Source organism: Misgurnus anguillicaudatus, chromosome 9 (genome assembly GCF_027580225.2).
Source record: "Misgurnus anguillicaudatus chromosome 9, ASM2758022v2, whole genome shotgun sequence".
In the NCBI taxonomy this organism is placed as follows: Eukaryota; Metazoa; Chordata; class Actinopteri; order Cypriniformes; family Cobitidae; genus Misgurnus; species Misgurnus anguillicaudatus.
In genome coordinates, this window is record NC_073345.2 from 25,072,961 (window position 1) to 25,096,039 (window position 23,079).

The 23,079-nt window shown below is 36.7% G+C and overlaps 1 protein-coding gene across 2 annotated transcripts; it reads right to left on the bottom strand.

Annotated features, from left to right (window-relative positions):
* On the bottom strand, positions 1-22,866 carry fam169ab (family with sequence similarity 169 member Ab). 2 transcript variants are annotated; one of them, XM_055180331.2, is made up of 14 exons: positions 22,698-22,842; positions 21,848-21,939; positions 13,837-13,973; positions 13,413-13,512; positions 13,245-13,330; positions 10,786-10,957; positions 9,591-9,770; positions 7,976-8,098; positions 7,767-7,861; positions 7,444-7,486; positions 6,370-6,478; positions 4,360-4,525; positions 3,954-4,127; positions 1-2,787 (listed from the first exon to the last, which is right to left on the bottom strand). In XM_055180331.2, exons 3-14 carry the CDS (start codon positions 13,969-13,971, stop codon positions 1,861-1,863), a joined length of 2,310 nt encoding a protein of 769 aa, XP_055036306.2. In that variant the 5' UTR covers positions 13,972-13,973; positions 21,848-21,939; positions 22,698-22,842; the 3' UTR covers positions 1-1,860. The 2 variants fall into 2 exon arrangements, with proteins under 2 accessions (XP_055036306.2, XP_055036305.2); XM_055180330.2 differs by lacking the exon at positions 21,848-21,939 and having other exon boundaries at positions 22,698-22,866.
* Positions 22,867-23,079: the final 213 nt, after the last annotated feature.

A 23,079-nucleotide genomic window follows, 5' to 3' on the forward strand; every position in this document is an offset into this window, starting at 1 on the left:
TACAAATAAGGTATTTATTAACTACAAGAAAAAAATCACAGTTTGCGAAAACAATTTCAGGACATTATTGCTTTAACACAAAAAAAGACTTTGAAATCGTTCACATATTAACTCCAAATAAAGTAGTGATGACTTTCACATAAAATGGAGGAAAAACCTTCCGAGAAGCTCCAGAAAATTAGATTTATGTTTTTTACCCATATTTTTTTTTAATATCTGAAGCAACTAACCAACCTCAGATGCCTGAACACCTACTACAGCAATGGCTTTTGCAATATCCCACAGCGCCCTCATGTGGTCATTCAAAGAGTGCAGTACACGGACAAGGAAAAACAATCAGAACTCTTATTATATTAAATGTAAAATGCAAACACTAAAATAGTATGCAAATAATGTTTAATTTTTTTAACAAAGATAAAAACATGAATGAAACAATAAGTGTGATTTCAGATCTTTAGAAAAAAGAACACAGAAAAAAGGTCAGTGTACGTTATGATGACTTGTGTCATAAAAACTTAAAAACACCATCCAACAAGTAGGAAAAAAGCAACTTAAAGCCATCAAACATGAGTTTTGCACTCAATGTGTCATCTAGTCAGTGTAATTTAAAATAAAACAATAAGAGATCTATGCAAAATATTTTATATAATTTATGTGTATAACACAGCATGTATGTGTTACCATAAAGATAGCAAATAAAGCTATTTGTAAACTTTATATTTAGACCAAAGCATTTAAAGAAGAAAGTAAGAACATATATGTGTGCGTTCACACACATGTATTCAGTAGATATTAGAAAACAAAACGCTAAAAGCAAAATAAATTCTCAGATGCACTATGAAGGTCAAAGTTGAACTTGTGGAATGTTTTTTTTAACATTGCTGTGTGAGTTAACAAAAGGCCTAAAAGTGAAATATTTTTTAATGTATTCCACAATTGTAAAAACTCACTCCACATCACATCTAACATACGATTTCACATTTTAAGTCAGTTTTTGAAAGTGTGCAAGCGAAGCTGCTTTTAAACAGCAGTGTTAAAATGTAAGTGTTAAATTCACCAAAAACTAAAAGTCTGTCATTGTTTAACCCTTATGTAATTGTTTATAGCGACCACATATGTAATGCAACAGAACTGACAAAAAAAAAACAAGTGTCAACAAGCTTCTGAAGCCATGTAGCATCTTTAAAGTTCGAAACAGAGTTGGACTAGTTAAGACTCTAATTTATGAATAAATTAGTTTGATTCCTAAACTCATACAGTTTGATTTGGGAACCGAATCATACACTGCCTCAAACGAATGATTCATTCACAGATCAAGTTCTTAATTCAACTTTTTTGAGGTAACAGTTCATAAAACTATCAAACTCTATCACAAAGCTTTTGCATGGCTTTCCTTTTGTAAATGCAGTCACTATGAACATCGTCATTGCATGGTTTTCAAAATTGTATATTTTTTGGTTAATAAACAATGACAGAATTTTGAATTTGTGGGCACACTGACCCTTTTAAGTTGCAACCAGTCAATGTGTATCAAAAGCAAACGTGAGTCAAAGGATAAAAGTAAGAACAATTAAAAGTTCACAGTTACAATTCAGAGTTGTCAACATTGCCTAACTGCATATTAAAGACTCTTTTTAACTTTATCTTTTAGTAATAAAATTACCCTCATGAAATCTAAATCAAGAGACAACAAATATTGTCCAAAGGAGAACCACTGCCTGGTATAAACCTTGTATATAAAACATCTACACTTTCTAGTAAAGGTCTAAGTATATAACCGTGTAGTGCTTACTTAAAACATAAGAGAATACTGTGTTGTTCGTATAGAGACAGACAGTGTAGTGAGAGAGAAGTATGCACTTAGTTTTTGCTGTGTCTCTTAACTTTTGGTCTGGGCGTGGACTGGATTACATTGGTTTTCCTCCTCAACACCCTCCTGTCAACCACCGGTGGCTCTTCCTCTTCTTCAGAGTTGTGTTCAGCAGCCTCGTCTTCCTCGGTGCTCCCCTTCTCTTCTTCTGTGCTTGTGAGTTTCTCTTCCTCCTCTTTTTCTTCTTCCTCCAGCTCCTCTTCTACCTCTTTGACCACAGCTTTGCCCAATTTACCGGATGTGCGTTTGGGAGTCGGAGGTACAGGCTTGCTCCTGCCCCCTCTGAGAACTCGAATATCAGAAGGAGACTCGTTTGAGCTTTTCACCTCTTCCTTCTCATCTTCCGTGGTGGTTGTATTATCTTCATTCATCTTTTCAGGCACAACTGTATCATCTTTTGTGCTATTCTCTGTGACAGGCTGGCTCTCTTGGTCCACAATTAGCATATCGGAGGTCGGCTTATCTTGGTTCACGATTGGCTCCTCGGTCTCCATGATGGCCTCCTCTCCTAGTCTTGCTTCAATAGGAGCACCGGAGGCCTTTTCCACTGAAGCATCTGGCTGAGGGTGTGATGGTTCTCCCACTGCCTCACCGTCTTGGTCAGAATGGACATTTTCAGCTTCTCCGCTGTCAGCTAGGAGAGCTGGAACCTCAGAAGTCATCTCGGAGGTTTCTGGAGGATGATCTACATCTTTAGTGTCCTCAGCTGAATGAGTTAGGCTCTCTTCTTGTTCTTCCTCTACTTCAAGAATGAGTTTCCCCTCAACTTCCTCTTTTTGTTCCTCTTCTTCCTCAAATGCTTCCTCTTTTTGTTCCTCAAATGCTTCCTGTTTCCTTTCAAAAACAGGCACTTGGTCAGTCTGCACTGACTCTGTAGCAGGCTCCTCAGACTCATCTGGATTATTAACAACATTCTCCTGCAAAAAAACAAAGAGAAGTGAATTAACTCCTTCCCGCAAGCCTTTTTTTTTTTTGAAGTTGCCCGCTAGAATTTTTTTGTGATTTTCACAGTTTCCCAAAATGCTTTCCAGGAAAATTTCTACTAAAAAATATATAAACATACAATATATCAAAAAAAGAACAGACCATCTGCTTACAAAAAAGTTTCATCCCATCTTCATTTGTTTGCTTTTTATAACCTCACAAATATGGGTAGGTCTCTTTAAAAAGACACATTTTTGAGCAAAGCGCTGAGATAATTGCATTTTTATATAGAAATTTTGTTATAGATCAGATTCAGAACGATGATCAAAACGTACACCGAGTTTACGATGTTTTTGAATTAGTTGATGCTTCAGTTTTTTATAATTTGGGCAAGAGCAACATCTAGTAGTGGATAATAGAGGAATTATAGATTACCGTAAAAACTCGTCAGAGAAGCGGAAACATTTTCTCTTAATTGACGAGATCAATGACGGGGAAAGAGTTAATTATACTTGGTTTAGAGAGATTTTAGTTAACACATTTTAGGTCACTTGGTGCCATAAATGACTTAACAGCGTGGACGATAAACATTGATAACACACAGGTCTGCTAAAATCACCCTAAAGCAAGGCATAAACTTAAAGGGGACATTTTGCAAGAATTTTTAAATATGTAAAATAAATCTTTGGTGTCCCCAGAGTATGTATGTGAAGTTTTAGCTCAAAATACCATATAGATAATTTATTATAGCATGTTAAAATTGCCACTTTGTAGGTGTGAGCAAAAAAATTTGCCGTTTTTGGGTGTGTCCTTTAAAAATGCAAATGAGCTGATCTCTGAACTAAATGACAGTGCCGTGGTTGGATAGTGCAGATTAAGGTGCGGTATTAACCCCTTCTGACACCACAAGGGGAGCCAGATTTTAATTACCTATTTTTTCACATGCTTGCAGCGAATGGTTTACCAAAACTAAGTAACTGGGTTGTTCTTTTTCACATTGTCTAGCTTGATAGAAGCACTGGGGACCAAATTATAGCACTTAAATATGGAAAATACAGATTTTCATGATATGTGCCCTTTAACGCCATATCATTTAATCTTAATTGTAAAATGACATGGTGTTAAAACATGTGTTAACATTTGTAACAAAAAAGCACACCTTTTCCACAAGAGTCTCCTGTGATTCACATTCTCCTTCTAGCTCCATCTCCTCAGCAGTACCATTTTTAATGACAGGTTGTAGAGAGCACTCCTCACCGCTTTGGACATCCTCTGCTGTGACTGTTGACCCCGCCTCCATCTCTGCCTGGCTGTCACTCAATTCTCCATTTATCTTCAAGAAGAAAGAGATTAATTCTGTAGTTTATATGGTGCATGTGCACGAATGCAAATACACAAACAAATAATTTGCCTGTTGGTCTCTTGCACACAATTCAGCAACTGTTTTATAAACCACATAAACATACGCTAACAACGATAAACAAATTTACCCCGGCAAACATTAACCACTCGTTGGTCCTGTTACTAAAGCAAAAGTAAATACCCCACCAAAAGACAGTTCTCACCGGATTTTCATGCTCTGGCTCTGTATCAGGAGCCTCGGTAGACTCGGCCTCATCCAATTGGATTGAGGTCGTTTCTTCCTCTTGTTCTCCTTCTGTCTCTTCATCCGGCTCTTTATTGTCAGGTACGACAGCATCAGGTTCTACCTCAACCTCTTCTTTGGTCAATCTAAAGCCAAATTATAAGACAAACAAGAAAAATTTAACATTTTCTTTATTAAGCCATGATATTGTCTCCCACAAAGTCACTGCCAGACGGTTGACAGAGTGTTCTAGGTGGTTACTAAGTTTTACTAAGGATTAGTCCATTTTCTAAAAAAATATCCAGATAATTTACTCAACACCATGTCATCCAAAATATTGATGTCTTTCTTTGTTCAGTCGAGAAGAAATTATATTTTTTGATGAAAACATTTCAGGATTTTTCTCTTTAATGGACCCCAACACCTAACAGTTTTAATGTGGTTTAAAATTGCAGTTTCAAAGGACTCTAAATGATCTCAAACAAGGCATAAGGGTCTTATCTAGCAAAACGATTGTCATTTTTGACAAGAAAAATAAAAAATATGCACTTTTAAACCACAACTTCTCGTCTATCTCCGGTCCTGTGACGATCCAGCGCGACCTCACGTAATTGTGTAATGCCGTGGAAAGGTCACGTTACATTTATGAAACACACATTTGCGGACCATTTTAAACAATAAACTGACACAAAGACATTAATTCGTATCATACGACATACAACAACGTCGAAGTGGTCCTCATTCTCCACACTTGGGCGTAGTTTCACATACGTCCTTCGTGACCTCTTGACGTGATGACGTATTGCGTGAGGTGCTGGTGCGTCACATGACCGGAGGTAGAGGAGAAGTTGTGGTTTAAAAGTGCACATTTTTTATTTTTCTTGTCAAAAATGACAATTGTTTCGCTAGATAAGACCCTTACGCCTCGTTTGGGATCGTTTAGAGTCCTTTAAAACTTAGTTGAAACTGCAATTTTAAACTGCATTAAAACTGTTACCTGTTGGGGTCCATTAAAATGAGAAAAATCCTGGAATGTTTTCCTCAAAAAACATAATTTCTTCTCGACTGAACAAAGAAAGACATTTTGGATGGCATGGTGGTGAGTAAATTATATGCATTTATTTTAAGAAAATGGACTAATCCTTTAAGCTTCTATGACATTCTGTTCCCTAGATATGACTCGAGTGCCTCTTTCGAATACATTTTTACCTTACAAAGCACTCCTTACTGGTGCTGCGTGTAGACGGCATCTAGCATTTGCATATTGCGAATTGCAACCAATGACCCAGCTTACGTTCACAGCTCACCCCTCCCTTTAAAAGTGCATAGAGAAGCTACAGAAGCCGGCACAGGCACACATTTCATCGTCTGAGATAGGGCTGCAACAAACGATTACGTTGATAATCGATTAATCTATCAATTATTAGAACGATTAATCGACTAATAATCGATTACGTTGCCGACTAATCGGTACGTTTTGAATGATTATTCTGCTTTTTCAATTAGTTAAAGCATTAAGTTTCAAATATTCTAAGTGAAACAACATAGTAATGAAACACACGTTTGTCCTTTTAGGGCTACTGTAGAAACTTGGCGGTGTAAAACGGCGACTTCCATGCCAGGGTATGTAGATAAAAACGGCTAATAAATAAGGTATTAAAAACATAACGGCCTTTATACACCACTAAAAATATAGTTCTGTATATTATATTGCATTTCTGTCAAGAGATCGTCCTAAAAATTACACATTGCACTTTTAATATACACAGCTTTACATAAACTAAACATCCTATCTGTACTTAATATTAACAGATTATAATAAAAAACTTTGAGGAAGATCTTTGTCATTTGAGCTCCTCTGCTGCATTACGATGGTAGGTAAGGTATTACATGCATTTTGTATATACGACACAAAATGGTAAAAACTTATTATTGTAACCTTAAGATCAACTTTAAAAGCATCACTTATACTGTAAGTGCTTTTAAAGACCTGTTGATTTTTTCAGGTCGGTTCTCATCGGCGTCCTCTTCCCGCAGTCGTTTCTTTTGTCTGTGCTGGCTGCTCAGCGAGCGTGTGGATACGGGCAAGTCAAGTGTTTCTAAGAGAAAGAATGAACATAGAAACGGCTTGAAAGTACACTTAATGGAATATTCCATTTTCTTAAAAGAAAAATACAGAATTTACTCCACCATGTCATCCAAAATGTTGATGTCTTTCTTTGTTCAGTCGAGAAGAAATTATGTTTTTTGAGGAAAACATTGCAGGATTTTTCTCATTTTAATGGACTTTAATAGAGCCCAACATAGTTAATACTTAACACTTAACAGTTTTTTTCAACAGAGTTTCAAAGGATTCTAAATGATCCCAAACGAGGCATAAGGGTCTTATCTAGCGAAACGATTGTCATTTTTGACAAGAAAAATAAAAAATATGCACTTTTAAACTACAACTTCTCGTCTAGATCCGGTCGTGATGCGCCAGCGTGACCCCACGCAATACGTCATGACGTCAAGAGGTCACAGAGGAAGAACGCGAAACTCCGCCCCAGTGTTTACAAATGTTGAGGAAAAGGACCGTTCTGACAATGTTGTATGTCGAATGATACTAATTAATGTATTTCTGTGTTATGTAACACGTGACCTCTCTACGTCACTACGCATTTGTGTTAGGTCACGCAGGAAAGGACCTAGACAAGAAGTTGTGGTTTAAAAGTAAATATTTTTAATTTTTCTTGTCAAAAATGACAATCGTTTTGCTAGATAAGACCCTAATGCCTCGTTTGGGATCGTTTATAGTCCCTTGAAACTCCGTTGAAAAAAACCGCTACGTGTTGAGTTAAGTGTTAAGTGTTGGTGTCCATTAAAGTCCATTAAAATGAGAAAAATCCTGCAATGTTTTCCTCAAAAAACATAATTTCTTCTCGACTGAACAAAGAAAGACATCAACATTTTGGATGACATGGTGGTGAGTAAATTATCTGGATTTTTTTTTTTTAAGAAAATGGATTATTCCTTTAAACTAGCGAATGCTTGTTTACAATGTAGACCAAAACAAAATCCAAACCTTCTGCTGCCTTGAGATGTTTTTTAACAGTCACCACGTCTTCCTGAAAACCGAAATAAAAACAATTTGTCATACTCCGTCAATGTTAGCAGATTCTTTAAGTACCCACGCACAAAAACGTTTTTAACATTAAGAGAATAAGATGCAAAAACATGTTATGAGAAACCCACTAAAACCTTTTTCAAGAACTTGCAACACATTTATCTTACATTCAAACCAATACAGCTCAAAAATATTGAGCTTAAACAAACTTGATCATTATAATTTGATATATTTCACTTACTAATTCATATTTAGAGGATTTTGTAATAATAAAAATCTACCGTGATATCCAGGGAGCTCTCCTCAGTCATCTCCACCTCGTTCAAAACAAATTCACCATTTGTGTTGTCCTCTGGTGGCCATGAGCTGTTACTGTCTTCATAAAAACCAAGACAAACAATAAATTAGACAGAGACCATAACTGTTAGAGCCAAACATTTTACATTAAACTATCAAGGTCATTGTTTGCAGCAGCAGTACAAAAGCTTACATTTTAGTGTAACAGAAGCAAGTTTGGTTGCCACTTTCACTTTTTGATAAGGACCTCCAACTCCTTCCACCTCCCACAGCAGGTCCACATCTGCTGGGTATCTGCTCAGATACTGACTGCATACTGGCACAGAAGGATTACACACAAAAACTCATGCACATACAGTAGTTTTTGGACATTTAAAGGGATAGTTCACAGAGGAGGCTCGTGACTGCTCAACCGAGGGGCGCCAATTCAAAATGTGTTCTGCGCGTCGAGAGAGCCTGTGCGCATCACGTGCCTTGCCAAAACAAGTGCCCGCTGCACATGAGTCAAAATCGTTTATGATAAAAGAGATACTCATGTTCACAAAATACACACAAGACACTCCCTTAACACTAAACTCTGATTACGCATGAGATTATGCGAGTATCTGGCAAATGCGAGCGTCTCTTTTATAATAAACCCTTTAAACGCATCTGCAGCAGGCACTTATTTTGACAAAACACATGATGCGCACACAATCTCTCGAGGCCCAGAACACATATTTAGAGAAAATAAACCACACACATGATGGGCTACATGTTGTGACGAGCTTCGCATCGAAAAAAGAAGTCACCGGCCGCCACTGATAGTTCACCAAAAAAAAAAAGAAAATTCTGTCATTATTTACTACAAACCTGTATAAATTTCTTTGTTCTGATGAACATGAAGGCAGATATTTTGAGAAAAGTGTGTTACCAAACCGTTTATGAGCCCCATTCACTTCCATAGTATTCTTTATCCTACTAAGGAAGTGTACAGGGCTAACGATCGGTTTGGTTACAAACATTCCTCAAAATATCTATAGGATTAGGAAGGATCTTAACAAAACTTTTTTGTTTATTATTTTAAGCAAGAAGGCAGAAAAAATATTTGTCAATAGTTGATAAAACGATGACAGAGGTGACAGATGATGTTTATGACTGTGCACATCACCTATCGCCAAAGACTGCATTTTTAACAACTTTGCTGTTTCTTAAATGTAAATGAGCAGCAAAAATATGTTATATGTAAAGCGTGTTGTTGAGCCAACGTACACATGCATGTGTGCATTAGGATAACACCACCTCCACCTCATTTTGAGCCAGGAAAAACCCTGATTACACACCTCAAGTGAGTTCAAATACTACTCCCAATAAGGTGTAAAACACATCTGATCTTAAATGTACTTTAATGAAGCCATATTTAATACCTCAATAACAGACCTAGCTGGGTGTTTTCTTGACTGTTTTTACTGTGTGTGTATTATGCTTGTTTATGTTGTGCGTGTTAAAATGTGCAGTGATGTAAAAAAGAATTTTCCCTTTGGGGACAACAGAAGTTAAAAGTTATATGTACCAGAACCAAAAACACTGCAGGGTAAACTGTAGCTCCTGCATTACAACACGCTTCATATATTAGAGGTTTTCATTTTGAAAGCACACGACCGTAGATTAAGTCTCAAAACGGGATTTTTAAAAAAATAACGCAGTGGTGCTAGTCTGATATTTGCTTACAACATTAGTTACCACTTTTAAATATTTTCTTTCCATGTAAAGCTTACGTTTACATGTTGCACACTAAATGGTTAAACAAAGGTAAAAAGAAATCTTACCCTTTTGCATGGCCTGAGTTAAAGGGTATTTCAGGCCCAGTTCATCTTCTTTAAAAGAGTCCACAAAGTCCTCCAACATCTGCAAGCCATGACCGTTACCACGGTGATTCTTCCGGACAAATATGGAGTCCATGACGGGAAGCAGGTAGCACTGGCTCACAAAGCTATTGCACAAGCTACCTTTAGATGAGGATAGTACACAGTAGATGTGGCACCTGATAAAATGTATACCTTGCAAGGCACTTTAGATAAAATCATCTGCCGTATGCATAAATGTAAAAAAATGCCTGCAGATATCCCTATTCTGGACTTAAAGGGACCCTTCACTTTTTTTGAAAATATGCTCATTTTCAAGCTCCCCTAGAGTTAAACATTTAATGCTTCTCCGGGTCTGGCGGTACCACATTTAGCATAGCTTAGCATAATCCATTGAATCTGATTAGACTATTAAAATTAAGCAAAGTTTCAATATTTTTCCCATTTAAAACTTGACTCTTCTGTAGTTACATCGTGTACTAGGACCAACAGAAAATTAAAAGTTGCGATTTTCTAATCTAGGCCAATATGGCTAGGAACTATACTCTCATTCTGGAATAATAATAATAAAGGACTTTGCTGTCGTAACATGGCTGCAGGAAGCGCAATGATTTTACTAGGTGCCCAAAAATAGTACCCTGCTATCAAAAGTTACCAAGGGGAATACTTTCAGGCGCTGCGTAATATCATTTTGCTTGCTGCAGCCATGGTACGACAGCAAAGTCCCTGATTATAACGCCAGAATAAGAGTATAGTTTCTAGTCATATCTGCCTTGAAAATCGCAACTTTTAATTTTCCGTCAGTCTTAGTACACGATGTTACTATAGAAGAGTCAAGTTTTAAATAGGAAAAATATTGAAACTCTTTGGTAATTTCTGAGGGCAATGCTAATGGTCTAATCTGATTCAATGAATTATGCTAAGCTATGCTAAAAGTGGTACCGCCAGACCCTGAGATTGACTGAATGGATTCCAAAACTGTAAAAATCAAATGTTTAACTCAAATGTGGAGTGTCCCACATTTTGGTTGTGCTTTGGGAAAAAACATTTGCATGGATTGCACATTGAAGGGTTTTAACCTGAAACCCAATCTTGGAACCTGCAGTGTGCCTGCTTGCATATGTGAGAGCTTTCAGACTTTCTTAGGAGAAGGACAGACCTTTAGATTTGACTGAATAGAAGCCCACTGCTTCTCCATTCTTCCACAGGATTTTGGCATGGTCATCTTCTCCATGGCAAAGGAACGGCACCTCGCTCGAACCCATCTCCACCGTCCGGTAAATAATGCGGTTCAGGACATACAACACAATCCTCTCGCCCACAGATCTCACCTAACCAGCAAATAAATAAAATAATTCACAAAATCAGTTTTGGGGAGATTTCTTTACCAGCTGTGCAACACAATCCAGCTCATACAAAAGTAAAGTTATGAAAATAAAATTCCTTCAGAGGAAATCCAGTCTGTTTCACAGGATATTAAAACACATGCGGTCTGTTAGACTGCATAGCAACGATGAATGAACATTGAAAATCTGTTCCTTTTCTTAGGAGGATCAAAGAAGATAAGTGCATTGTGTGTTCTTGAGTAAAAGAGAGAGAGGAAGAAACAGACGTCCGTGCTTTGCTAAAAACATTTCATGACCTTGCTCTGCAGAACTATGTATGCAAATCTGGAAATGCAAGACAAAGACGCCACTTTGATCCACTGATCAAGCACAAACTTCTGATTTATCCATCAACGTCTTCAGTGAAATCACTACATAACATTTCCTTCATAAAACCCTCAGACTCTTAATGGATTCTGCAAACAAACTGGTATTTCTGAATGGCCAGAGGCCGAGATTAAGCGTATTTGAAGCGAAATAATTTGATAAGCACATAATACGTGCAGAGAGCATTCGGTTTATATCATTCTCGTTTTTGAAGGAGGTAGCCTTTAGCGGCTTTTGCATCTGGCCTTCTCATATGTATATATACAAAAAAACCTGGATTTACCACAAGATTACTGTCGGTGTGCTGCAACCCCCCCCCCAAAATGCCAAAATTCAGCTTTTATTAAAGAATCTTGCAAACAGCCAAGCATGAAATAAGTTAAACTTCCAACTGTGCTCCTCTAGTTAACCGGTAGTTCACTTAAATTAAAAACTTTAGCTAGACACAGAAATATAAAATGTGAACCTGTGGTATTTATATATGGCAACACTTTTATCATAAAGGTCCATGGAGGATAATGAACTAATACCAAAATTAATTCTTACTTAAAAATGACCAATTGATGAGTTAAGACATGTACTAATCATTAACTAATAAAGAGTCATCATTAAGTACAACATGACTCAAAACATTAATTCATTGTTTAAGGTCCCATAGCATGAAAATCTGACTTTTACCATGTTTAAGTGCTAAAATTGGGTCTCACCAGTGCTTCTATCAACATAGAAAACGTGAAAAAGATCAACCCAGTAAATTATTTTTGGTAAACCATTCACTGCAAGCATGTGAAATATTAGGTCATTGAAATTTGGCTCCCCTTGTGATGTCAGAAAGGGATCTGATTATAATAATGCCGCCTCTTAATCAGCACTATTCAACCACGGCACTGCCATTTAGTGGAGAGAGAAAGAAAAAAAATTAACACCACAATTTAGTTTCAATTTCAACAAACCACCATCATTGTGATCAGTGTTTGTATAGAGACAGAGTGCAGCGCGTCATAACCTGAAAACCACGCCCACCGGGGGGGAAACAATCCAACCGTCTCCATTGACTTTGTATTGCGAGAGGCCGCCTCCTTGTCATTTCTGGCTTATAACAAAAAAACGAATAATGCCTAAAAGCTGCTGTGTGACAATATGTACAGCTAACAAGGCAAAGAACCCAGAAATGGGTTTTTGTAAGCTGTCGACCTCAAAAAACGAGCGTTTAAAGACACAAAAGTGGAAAACAGGCAACTTTTCATAGTACTCCTATTAGTAGAACTGCGTCCACTAGGGGGAAATGTAGTCGGCAATTCACTTTTTTCTCCTTAAAGGTTGGGTTTTACTGCTCGACAGCTTATAAGGGCTTATTTCTGGGTTCTTTGGCTTGTTGGCTGTGCATGTTGTCACACAGCAGCTTTTAGGCATTGTTCGTTTTTTTGTTATAAGCCAGAAATGACAAGGAGGCGGCCCCCCGCAACACAAAGTCAATGGAGACGGCCGGATCGCCCCCCCCCCCCCGGTGGGCGTGTTTTTCCAACTATTTTAAAGGAAACGCCCAAAATGGCAAATTTTTGCCCGCACCTACAAAGTGTAAATGTTAGCATGTTATAATAAATAATTTATCTGTGGGGTATTTTGAGCTAAAACTTCACAATAGCACTCTGGGGACACCTCAGATTTATTTTACATCTTTAAAAAGTATTGTAACATGGCACATTTAACGAATACATTAACAAAGTCAACAAACAAGTCACGTTGTACTTAATGAAGACACTTCATTAGTTAATGATTAGTGCATGCCTTAACTTCTTCATTAGGTCATATTCAAGTAGGAATTAATTTATGTATAAGTTACTATTAGTTTGGACCCTTATTATAAAGTTTAACCAAATATACTGTATTTATATTGAAAGATTACCTTTATAAGGCCTTCTCTTGCAGGATCTGAAGTCCTGAGAATATCTTCAACATTGTACCACTCATCAGCCAAAAACAAAGCCACAGCTAAAAAAGGAATCAAAAGTGATAAATAAAATTGTCACCTATGAGCTATAGTTATAAACAGATAAAAGAGAATTTAAGTTACCTGTGAACTGGTCCTCGGGAGCAAACAGAGCCAGGACTTTGTGTCTGAGGTTGGCACCATAAAGAGGAACAAAGCCAACATTTGCAGGAGTGATCTGAATCTACAAGAGGCAGAATAAAACAGAATAAAAAGTTTTTATAGCGTTCCAGAATTACATCACTTTTTTTCCAAACGGAAAGAGGTTTTGCATTAATCTTTCACAATCTGAAAGCCCACAAATTTAATGTTTTATATTTAACTACATAAACATGAAAAAAATAAGCATAAATCATTTAAAATTAGAAACATTTTGACTTTGAGAAACATTTTTCTTCATAAATATGACTGCTAAGATCTCTGTGTGTACAGGACATCAGGATCTATGCTGTGTGTGTTTGTGTATAGAGATGCTGTATTATCTACGTTTTGTGTGTTTGAGTGTTACCTTTCTTGCGCTAGAAAGAGTAACATATTGTGTATGATCCAGTTTGCTGTAAAGTAGCTTGTTCATGTAGGTCTGGGCTGAACTTTCCAAGTCTTCATGTCTCCCAGACACCAACACATCTACAGGGAACTCCATCCCTACAGGAATTAGAGGTCACAAAAAAGTGTGGGGTTAAACATAGAATGGCAAACGTTTTGGTCACAGGTATCCTTTCTCAGTGCTTCATTATAATGCCAAACCATATTAGAGTCTGGCTTCAAGGTTAGCAAAACAAAGCATACCACAGTGGTACTCTGGCGAAAAGAATAGTAGAAAAAAATTGACTCTCATGCCACGCACATCCAAAAACTAAATAGGCTCAGATGCAGGACATAAAAATATTAATCATGCACAAAAAAAGAAGAAAAAGGTACAAATGGTACCACTAGCATAGTAAAGACTTTAAAAAAAAGTCTTATATACTATTTAGGTATCAATATGCATGCATTTTACTAATAACAATATGTACCTGTAAGGTTGTATTGATCCTTAAGGGGGGGGGGGGGGGGGGTCGCACACTGGACGTGCAGCTCAGCGCTGTGCCGTTCTAAAAAACTAACACGTTGTTTTCTATGAGTATATGCACACCGGCGCCGACAGGTGGCGCCTGTCCACGCCGCCCAGCTACGACTCAGGAAGTGAGTCGCAACACTCACATAGTTTAACATTAAATAACATCATATTTGTCCCAAATCATTAACGATTAACATTGGCAGCTAACGTATATTTTGCATTTTGAAGTAGACGCTATCTGATCGAAGCTTGCGCTATTTAATGTGCACATTCGGTTTACGATACCTCTGAGTTGTCCTATACGCAACTTGACGTGGCACTTAGCTGCGCGTCCTGTGTGCGACCCTCTTTAGGGTAAAAAGGTGCATTTTTGAAAGTGTACTGCCCCCGTGACAACTTTTATACCTTTATTCTATTAAAAGAGAGTAATGTTTGCACATTAAGATTAAACCTCCAAAACATTTCTTGATAAAAACAGCCCAATATTTTGATCATTAGGTCCTCATGACAGGTACATTACTATACTTCCAGTTAGAATAATACAATTTTGCGTTCCATTTGAGACCATATCAACACCTAAAATTAATATACTAGCTTGTAGAGTACATAGTATAGTATAGTAAATGAGAGAGTGCGGATTTACTGGAAAACAGCACAACATGTATAATTGTAGCAACAGACCAAACCGCTCAATGACCCGTCTAGGCATTAATTATATGTGCTCATGGCACTAGACACAGGAGCCAGAACAGTGAACGGTGTAAAATACAGCAAATTGGTCTCATATTTACTAACAAATGGGGAAAAATCTTAATTTTCAAAGGGGGTGTACTCATTTATGCTGAGCACTGTATATACATTCATGGTTATAACATGTCATAAAGTGTAGTTAGTAGGACATTGCTGCCATGCCATATACTGAAAAACAAACACTTTCAAAATTACTTTTGAAAATGTAACTACTGTATGCTAAAAAATGGCTCAATGAATAGAGTATTGTGCATGAATATCAGATGTTATTATTATAGCTGTTTGTGTGTTTAAGCTATAATGTGGTTTAGGTGCCGTCATATTTTTATAGTTTCAGTATCATCAGCTTTTTAATAATAAAATGTAACACCCAATGGCCACATATAATTTCAGCAAGGTTTACGTAATGTAGTTTTTTTCTGCAATAACATAATATAATATAAAAAAATATATATTGTATCTATAATACGTTGTGTGTGTGTTTCCAAAATATTTTCAAAATAAAGAAAAACAAGTTCTTTAAACGTAGTTTATTTATATAACAAGCAAAAAAACAACACATAGATTACCTAGGGAACCAAAACATTTGTTATTTTCGACGAGGCATTTGTTCAAGAGATCAGTTTAGCAACTAGTCAGACCATTAAAAAAACGAAACCGGAAGTAAAGTTCGGATCCAGACGTGTATCACGTGCGTCAGATGAAACAGTCTATAATCCCTCCCACTCCGAAGTGTTACTAAACTCGATAGTAAAAGCAAACAACGCCAAAGTGAGGTGAGCTGACCCGACCCAAACTAAACTAAACTGTGGGGGTACTATGCAATGGAAAAACACTATGTTCAATTAGAAACAGCGTTATTGAGAAACACAGCCCTGAGTATAAATGTAACAGGTGTTATGAGGTTTTAAGTGCTCTGTCTCTCTCCACTTACTAACTGTTACTTTTACTGCGGCACAGCTCTTGTCAAATGAGTTTGTATAAGCGAAAACTGCTTCATTCGTTTTATACACCAACAATAGTATTGTCATTGTTTTAGGCAGTGGTGGACAGTAACGAAGTAAATGTAATTCGTTACTGTACTTAAGTAGTTTTTTCGCGTATCTGTACTTTACTCAAGTACTTTTATTTTGGGAGACTTTTACTTTTACTTTACTACATTTTAAAGTCAAATATCTTACTTTTTACTCAACTACATTTAAAAAAATCGGTCGTTCCTTTTTATTTATCAGTGGATAAAAACCGTAACTGGGCAAACTAAAGCTGCACAAAAAAAACTAAGATGCACACGTGATGCGTCAAACCACCAATCAGGGTACAGCATGCGCGTAGTTTTGAACTTGTTTTGGTTGCCGCGCTGTTTCACGTAAGCTACGCGAGTCACGCGAGTGCAGCAGCCAGCCAATGCATCGTTTGGAGAATGAAACTGCATTCAAAACAACGGAGGAGATAACTGACCCGTCAAAACAACAATGGCCTTATTTACGTGCGTTTTTTTAAGTCCTTGAATAAAAGAACGAGTCCTTCGTGTCTTCTCTGCCTGCCTTGAAACTGTGCTATTTCGTGTTAAAAGAATACTCCTTCAAATCTAAGGAAATGCGTAGAGGTAAGCCATTTTTATTCTGGTTATATTTTTAAATGAGCAATCTTAACAGTAGCTTGCAGAAAACTGTTAATTGTGTTGCTAAAATATATACAACGTTATCATGAACGAACTTTAAGCTATGCAGGCTAAAGCTATTTTTAGCCGTATAGTTAGCTGTTTCACTTAAGTTCATTGTTTTTGAAGCTCAGTGCTCTGTTATTTTGAAATGACAATTAATCACTATCAACACTGTTGTAAAATATAAATGACATTTTGACTAGCCATGCAGTGTATGATGCTTAAACAGGCAGGTGGATTGGAGTGCTCCCTATTAACTGAGATTATTAATATTTTCAAAAGTTTTGCTTCCAAAATATATAAATACATTTAATTATGTATTACAATATACATATGACATGCTAAACCACATGAAACGTTTCTGAAATTATATTCTGTAAGGCTTGTTTTATTTGTCAAAGAAAGGGAGACTGATTTCTAGATAACATTATGTATTTAATGTTTTGAAAACTATTGTGAACCTGTGCTTAAGTCAAGTTTTTATTACACTTAAACTGTTAAATTATTTAACAAATAAATCTCGAAATGAGACTTACTGCTCTTAAATCCTGTTATTTCATTTGATGCTAAAGGAAATTTTTTGTTTTTAAGGTTTTAGGATAATTTTAATGGACATCAGTGTCTGGTTTATTAATGTCCTTCTATTTATTGATTGGTTAGCCAAGAGAGTTATTTCACATAATTTGAGTTTTGTGACAAAAATGATACGGCCATAATAAATCACAGTACTTTTGTACTTAAGTACATTTTGAGGCAGATACTTTTGTACTTTTACTCAAGTAAAAATTTTTAGCAAGTACTTCTACTTTTACTTGAGTAATATTTTACCCTGGGTATCTTTACTTTTACTTAAGTACACGATTAGTGTAATTCGTCCACCACTGGTTTTAGGCATTTACTTGTCGAATACACGGGTTTAAACAGTGGTTCAGTTTAGACATACAGTAGGCTACAGTACGTACATGCTCCATTTAATGTGCACACACAAACCTATTGCGAGACAGAGAGATGATCTTTTTTTCTTTTTTCTTCTCCCAGACCCCACCCACCTGCCATACCATATGACCGGAAGTAAAGAGAGATTGTTTTGAGGAGGGGGAGATTTGCGTTTTTGATTAAAGATCATGAGGGCACATTAATAAAAAAATAATAAAGCTCACAGATAAGTAATTTATTAAAATAAATACCACAAGATTCCAAAACATATTACGGTTTCGTATTATTTTCATGGCGACTTTAAAAGATGATACTTTTGCTTAAGTTGTACTGGAATTAGTGACTTGTCTCTTGTAATGAAGTCATTTTTGCAGTAAGGTATCTGTACTTAAGTATGGTTGTTAATCTTTACACCTCGGCTAATTTGGGACACAACAAATCTTATATTTTTGTACAGCAAAATTCAAAAGACTGGGCTGTTTACATGGGTTTGTATGTGTACATGGCTATAGGTTTCCACTAATTGGATATTGAGGTCAAGGTTTCATTAAAACTCAATGCTGACACAGTACTGAGAAAACAGCTCTTAAGTGAACTCAGAATTCCCCTTACGCATGTAGTTTTGACCCTATAATGAAATACTCTTTAAAAAAAGACACATTTTATTACAACAAGACTGAGATATATTCACTGTTCAACAGTGCATACACCATTTTGACCGTCAGACAGTTGGCAGCTGTTCAACTTTGACTGCCCTCAATGAATTCACTAGTCAACAGCTATCTGTGTCAAGCTGACAATCAGACCGAACACTAACACACACACAGACATAAAAAACATGCAATACACATTTAACATTGAACACTGGAACTCTTAAGTGTAGCTGTACAACCCATTAATGTGCTGTAACGCTGTTATTTTCTGATTTTAAACACACTGTTTGCTACTTTGCTCTGAAGCAAATATGGAGTCCAGCATTCCAAAGCACCAGTGGTCTCCTTCAGGTCAAAAGGACAGCAACCTCATCCTCTGAGGAAATTCGGCCTTTCAAGACCCACTACAATCCTGATCTCCTAGGCCAAAACGTTTCACCAAGGGCTTTTAAATCTATTCCTGTCACCGGTGTATTAGCACACAAGCAGAGAAGATAAGAAAGCCAATTATCATCATGTATCCGCAGGTGGTGTTTTTAATACATTACAGCCATTGCATATGAACATGGAGTCCGGTAAATCCCAAAACATCTCATGATAAGGATTTTCCCCATAATCGAGAAACTACTTTGTAAATAAAGGGCGTTCCATACATTTAATTTGGGCTTGGCTTTAAGTGACTAATATAAGCTTACATCCCTTGACAATGTAAACCCCTAACATCTATAAAAACACCGTAACTAAACAAATGGCACACATTTAGATGGGGTGATCAATTTACCTGAACAATGATAGGTGGGTGAACGGTTTTGAAACAATCATTATTTATGCACAATTGCGTTTATTTTCAGTTTTTGCTAAAAAATAGGGTTGGCCGATATTACCATTTTATCGATACCACAACCTTGAGTATCTGTCGATACCGATCCAATACCATCTCTATCGCCCTTTTAATCAATTAAGCTGCAAAAAACATTTGTTAGCCATACAAAAAGCTTAAACAGAGCCACAGAACTCAAATGTTTTACTGTGGAACAAATGACTGTGCAAATTCAAGACTCAATGTAACATTGTGCAATAATGCTGCATCATTTTTATTTAAGCGTTTCAAACAGACTAGTAGCAAAATTTTTAGTTAGGCAGCACAAAAATTCAAAATGAAATTTAAAGTGTAACTTTGGACAATTTAAAGTGCAAGTCACGCTTTACGCCAAGTTGCCATAATAAGGTGCGTGTTGGTATCGGATCGGATTGTACTCCCCGACTTCTACAATATTTGGTCCAGCTATTTTCGCCAATATCTGACTAATATCAATATTGAATATCGGATCGGCCCTCCCCCACAAAAAAAACTCACCTTAAAATGAGGGTGAAGCTTAATGATGCCATTAGAGAAATCTCCACATCTATTTATTTAACTAATATCTGAAAAGAGCTAAAACACCTGCATCAAATAAGGTGGGTTGGGTTGTGATACACTAGTGGACAGTGTGATATTAAAGAAAACTGCAATATGCGATTAGCTGCCTTGCGCGCAAATTTATTCACGCTGCAAGTCTAGCATGGAAACTATGGGCCTTTTTGCAACTGAAATAGGGAACCAATCACAGAACGGGGAGGGGGTAGCAAGACGATGACAACGTCTACGCGACACACCGAAGCAGTTTTGTTTATCCAACATGGCAGCAGACGCGAAGTTACTTTTCAATGCAGTCTTAGATAGTGTTTTAAGTAGTTTTGAACGAAAGTTTATTTTAAAAAAGAGCAACTTTTGGCGTTAAACAATTTCATATCCAAGAAGGATGTCTGGATATGACAAGACATGATAGCCACAGAGTTTTATAGGACCAACCTGCTAGGCATCGTCGTAGACGAAGTACAATTAACTTATGAATGGTAAGGGGTATCATATTGTCATTATGCCTGTAATGTGGTTGTCACAGTTCCACTAAATTGTGTTGCTTTTCAATATCAATATACAGCTACCGGTTAATTTGGATAGCTTTCACCTGTGTGCACACGCACGCAGTTTGAATTGATGTCGCTCTACAAACGTCATCTGGTATAATTGAAACGATTGGCTATAAGCTATGTACAGATGCATTTGATAGACATTCGTAGCGCCCAATAAACGGCTCTGGGCATTCGTAAACCACGCCCCAAATACGAGAAAATGAGCATATGGTTCCCAGACCACGTCTCATGCTCTGAGACTGGTCTGGTGTTAGCCAGGCTAATATAGCATACTAAATAATGCGATATTTAATACGCAGTATAATATTTCTTTCACTGAAACAGTTTACATTTTATTAAAAAAAAACCTTTTATATAACCAACATATATGTTTCATATAAGAAAGCATAACAACTTTTAAAAAGTGAAGGTCATGTTTTAATGTTGCATAAAACAAATCAGACACAATGCAAACGCAATTGCACATGCACACATATCATCTGTGCCATATACTATATTATCCCCATCGACCTAAAACTTTGACCATAGATAAAATTTGGAAGCATTACAGTTAAATCTGTCATTTATTGCAAACTTATTGGGATATGCATTTCGTGATAAGCACATTTATGATATTCTTGTGATTTTGGTATATTGCACAGCCCTAGTAATGCTTTTGTGTGTGCCACAACTCCTTACATAACCACTGAGCTAATTCAATGCCCTGCCCTCATACACACAGCCAGTAATGTCAACTAGAATTAGCAGTCAGGCGCAAGAAAATCCTGATATCTGGAGGCATTTGTTTGCTCCCTATCCCAAACCCAGATAATAAATAATAAATAAATAACCCAAGATAATAAACACTAATGTTGACTCAGCACAATTACGGCCAAAAGCTTCAAGGCAATACATATTCTAAAAGTATGTGCAATTTCAACTCAACTTGCCATGAATTTTGTGCCCATATACTTAATGCCATTATATAGTTTTCATATGGCTGTGTTTACACATGTGTTTTATTTGAACCAGAATTGAGAGCAAAAATGTCTGCATTAAAGCTCTTGTGTGAAAATCTTAACATTAAAAAAGATGACAACTCAAAGCAGATTTTAGGTTTATTCTAAGGAGTTCCATGTTGCAAGTTCAGAGACTCATTTACATAAAAACTAGGAGGGTGTGTGTGTGTGTGAAAAAAGGTACATTTTTGAAAGAAGGGGGAGATCTTCAAATTCTTGTGCTGGATTAAACTGGTTTGGACAAAAAACAACAACCAGAAGGCAAACTACACCACATTATTTTGTCAAAGACAAGTTGATTCATAGATTTAACACATTTACTTGACATAACATTTTTTTAGTTTTATAATTTTAGAAAATGCTGTTTGACTACACAACAACATTAATGTCAATAAAAGTTTAGTTACTATGTTCTACCCCACCTTATCTGTATAATTCAAGGTCTGAATTTCATAACTTAAATATCTCAAACTTTTAAAACAAACCTCCTCACTGTTCTTCTCCAAATGGAACAACGTGTTCTCTTTCAACGGGGGAGGATATCTTGGCTACCACCTCAAGCTCTCAAAGTATAAACCTGAATTAATAAAAAGTTCAAAACTAAGGGTTCCCATGTATGAGATGTTTAATGTCATAAAGAATGCATTTTTGCTCGGTCCAGAAAATTTAAAACAGTCCAAAGAGCTTTACCACCGAGGGGGTGTGTCAGAAAATTCATCTGCACCAAGAAGCTTCACAAACAAAAACATAAAAATTTCAATTAAATACAACGGTGAAACTTAGAAAAAACAGACTAAAGATAATAGTCTAAAAAAAATACGTTTTACTCATTTGCGGTCAAGCGGAGACAACTTTGTCCGTTAAAATCATGCATTTCAGTCAGATCTGTAATGTAACGCATACATGCGCGAATAAAAGAATGCCCAAAACATTACCCCAAACAAAACCAAATGAGTTAAACTAGCATTAACACGTTAAGTCCAAACCGGTCGACACGTGAAACAGATAAAAGCATCAGTTATTGAAATAGCCAGAAACGAGAAAGTTATAAGTTTGGTGAATCTATCGAGTGCGCGCACCCTCATATTTTACCCAATATTTGGTGCGCCTCACCTGAAGCCGCTCACATTTTAATCGTTCCTTGAATTTACAATAATGTCTAACTATAAAAATATAATACAGCAAATACAAAAGCGGAAATATCGGTGATTATTTAATAACGTTACCTGATATTTAACATAAATAAATACGATGGGCCGTAGCAGTTCGCGTTTACAACACCCAGGAACAAACTATCGAACATAATCGAATATAGCAATAAAACTGCTGACTTACCTTCACCCTGCTGACCAAATGATTTTGTGTGTCTTATTCTTTCCGTTAAGTGGTTTATTTTCATTTAAAAGCCAGTCTGGACGCGGATTGTCAGCTTGTTGTCGGCGGCGTGTGGTCGGGGACGCGCTCTGCGCACGCACGCGTTGAGCTGCTGGATCTACGGAATGTGCGAGGTCTCAAACCTCTCCATATTTAAAGATTTTTAAAAGTTGTTTCAATTCTGTTTTGCATTAAACATTTTTATAAGCGAATTATGTGTCAATAATAGAGATAAAATGTGATTATACAAACATCCTATTAGTAAAAATAGCTGATAGCACAATTAAGCACAGTAAAAGCAAGTGCTCATAAAACAATATAAAGAAGATTAAAATATATTAAG

Excerpts from the sequence above, each read along its gene's own strand:
- fam169ab (XM_055180330.2), bottom strand. The coding sequence starts at position 22,761 with ATGAAAATAAACCACTTAACGGAAAGAATAAGACACACAAAATCATTT. Across the intron at positions 13,974-22,697 it reads ATTTGGTCAGCAGGGTGAAG|GGATGGAGTTCCCTGTAGAT; the intron begins GTAAGTCAGCAG and ends TAATTCCTGTAG. Across the intron at positions 2,788-3,953 it reads AGGAGACTCTTGTGGAAAAG|GAGAATGTTGTTAATAATCC; the intron begins GTGTGCTTTTTT and ends GTTTTTTTGCAG.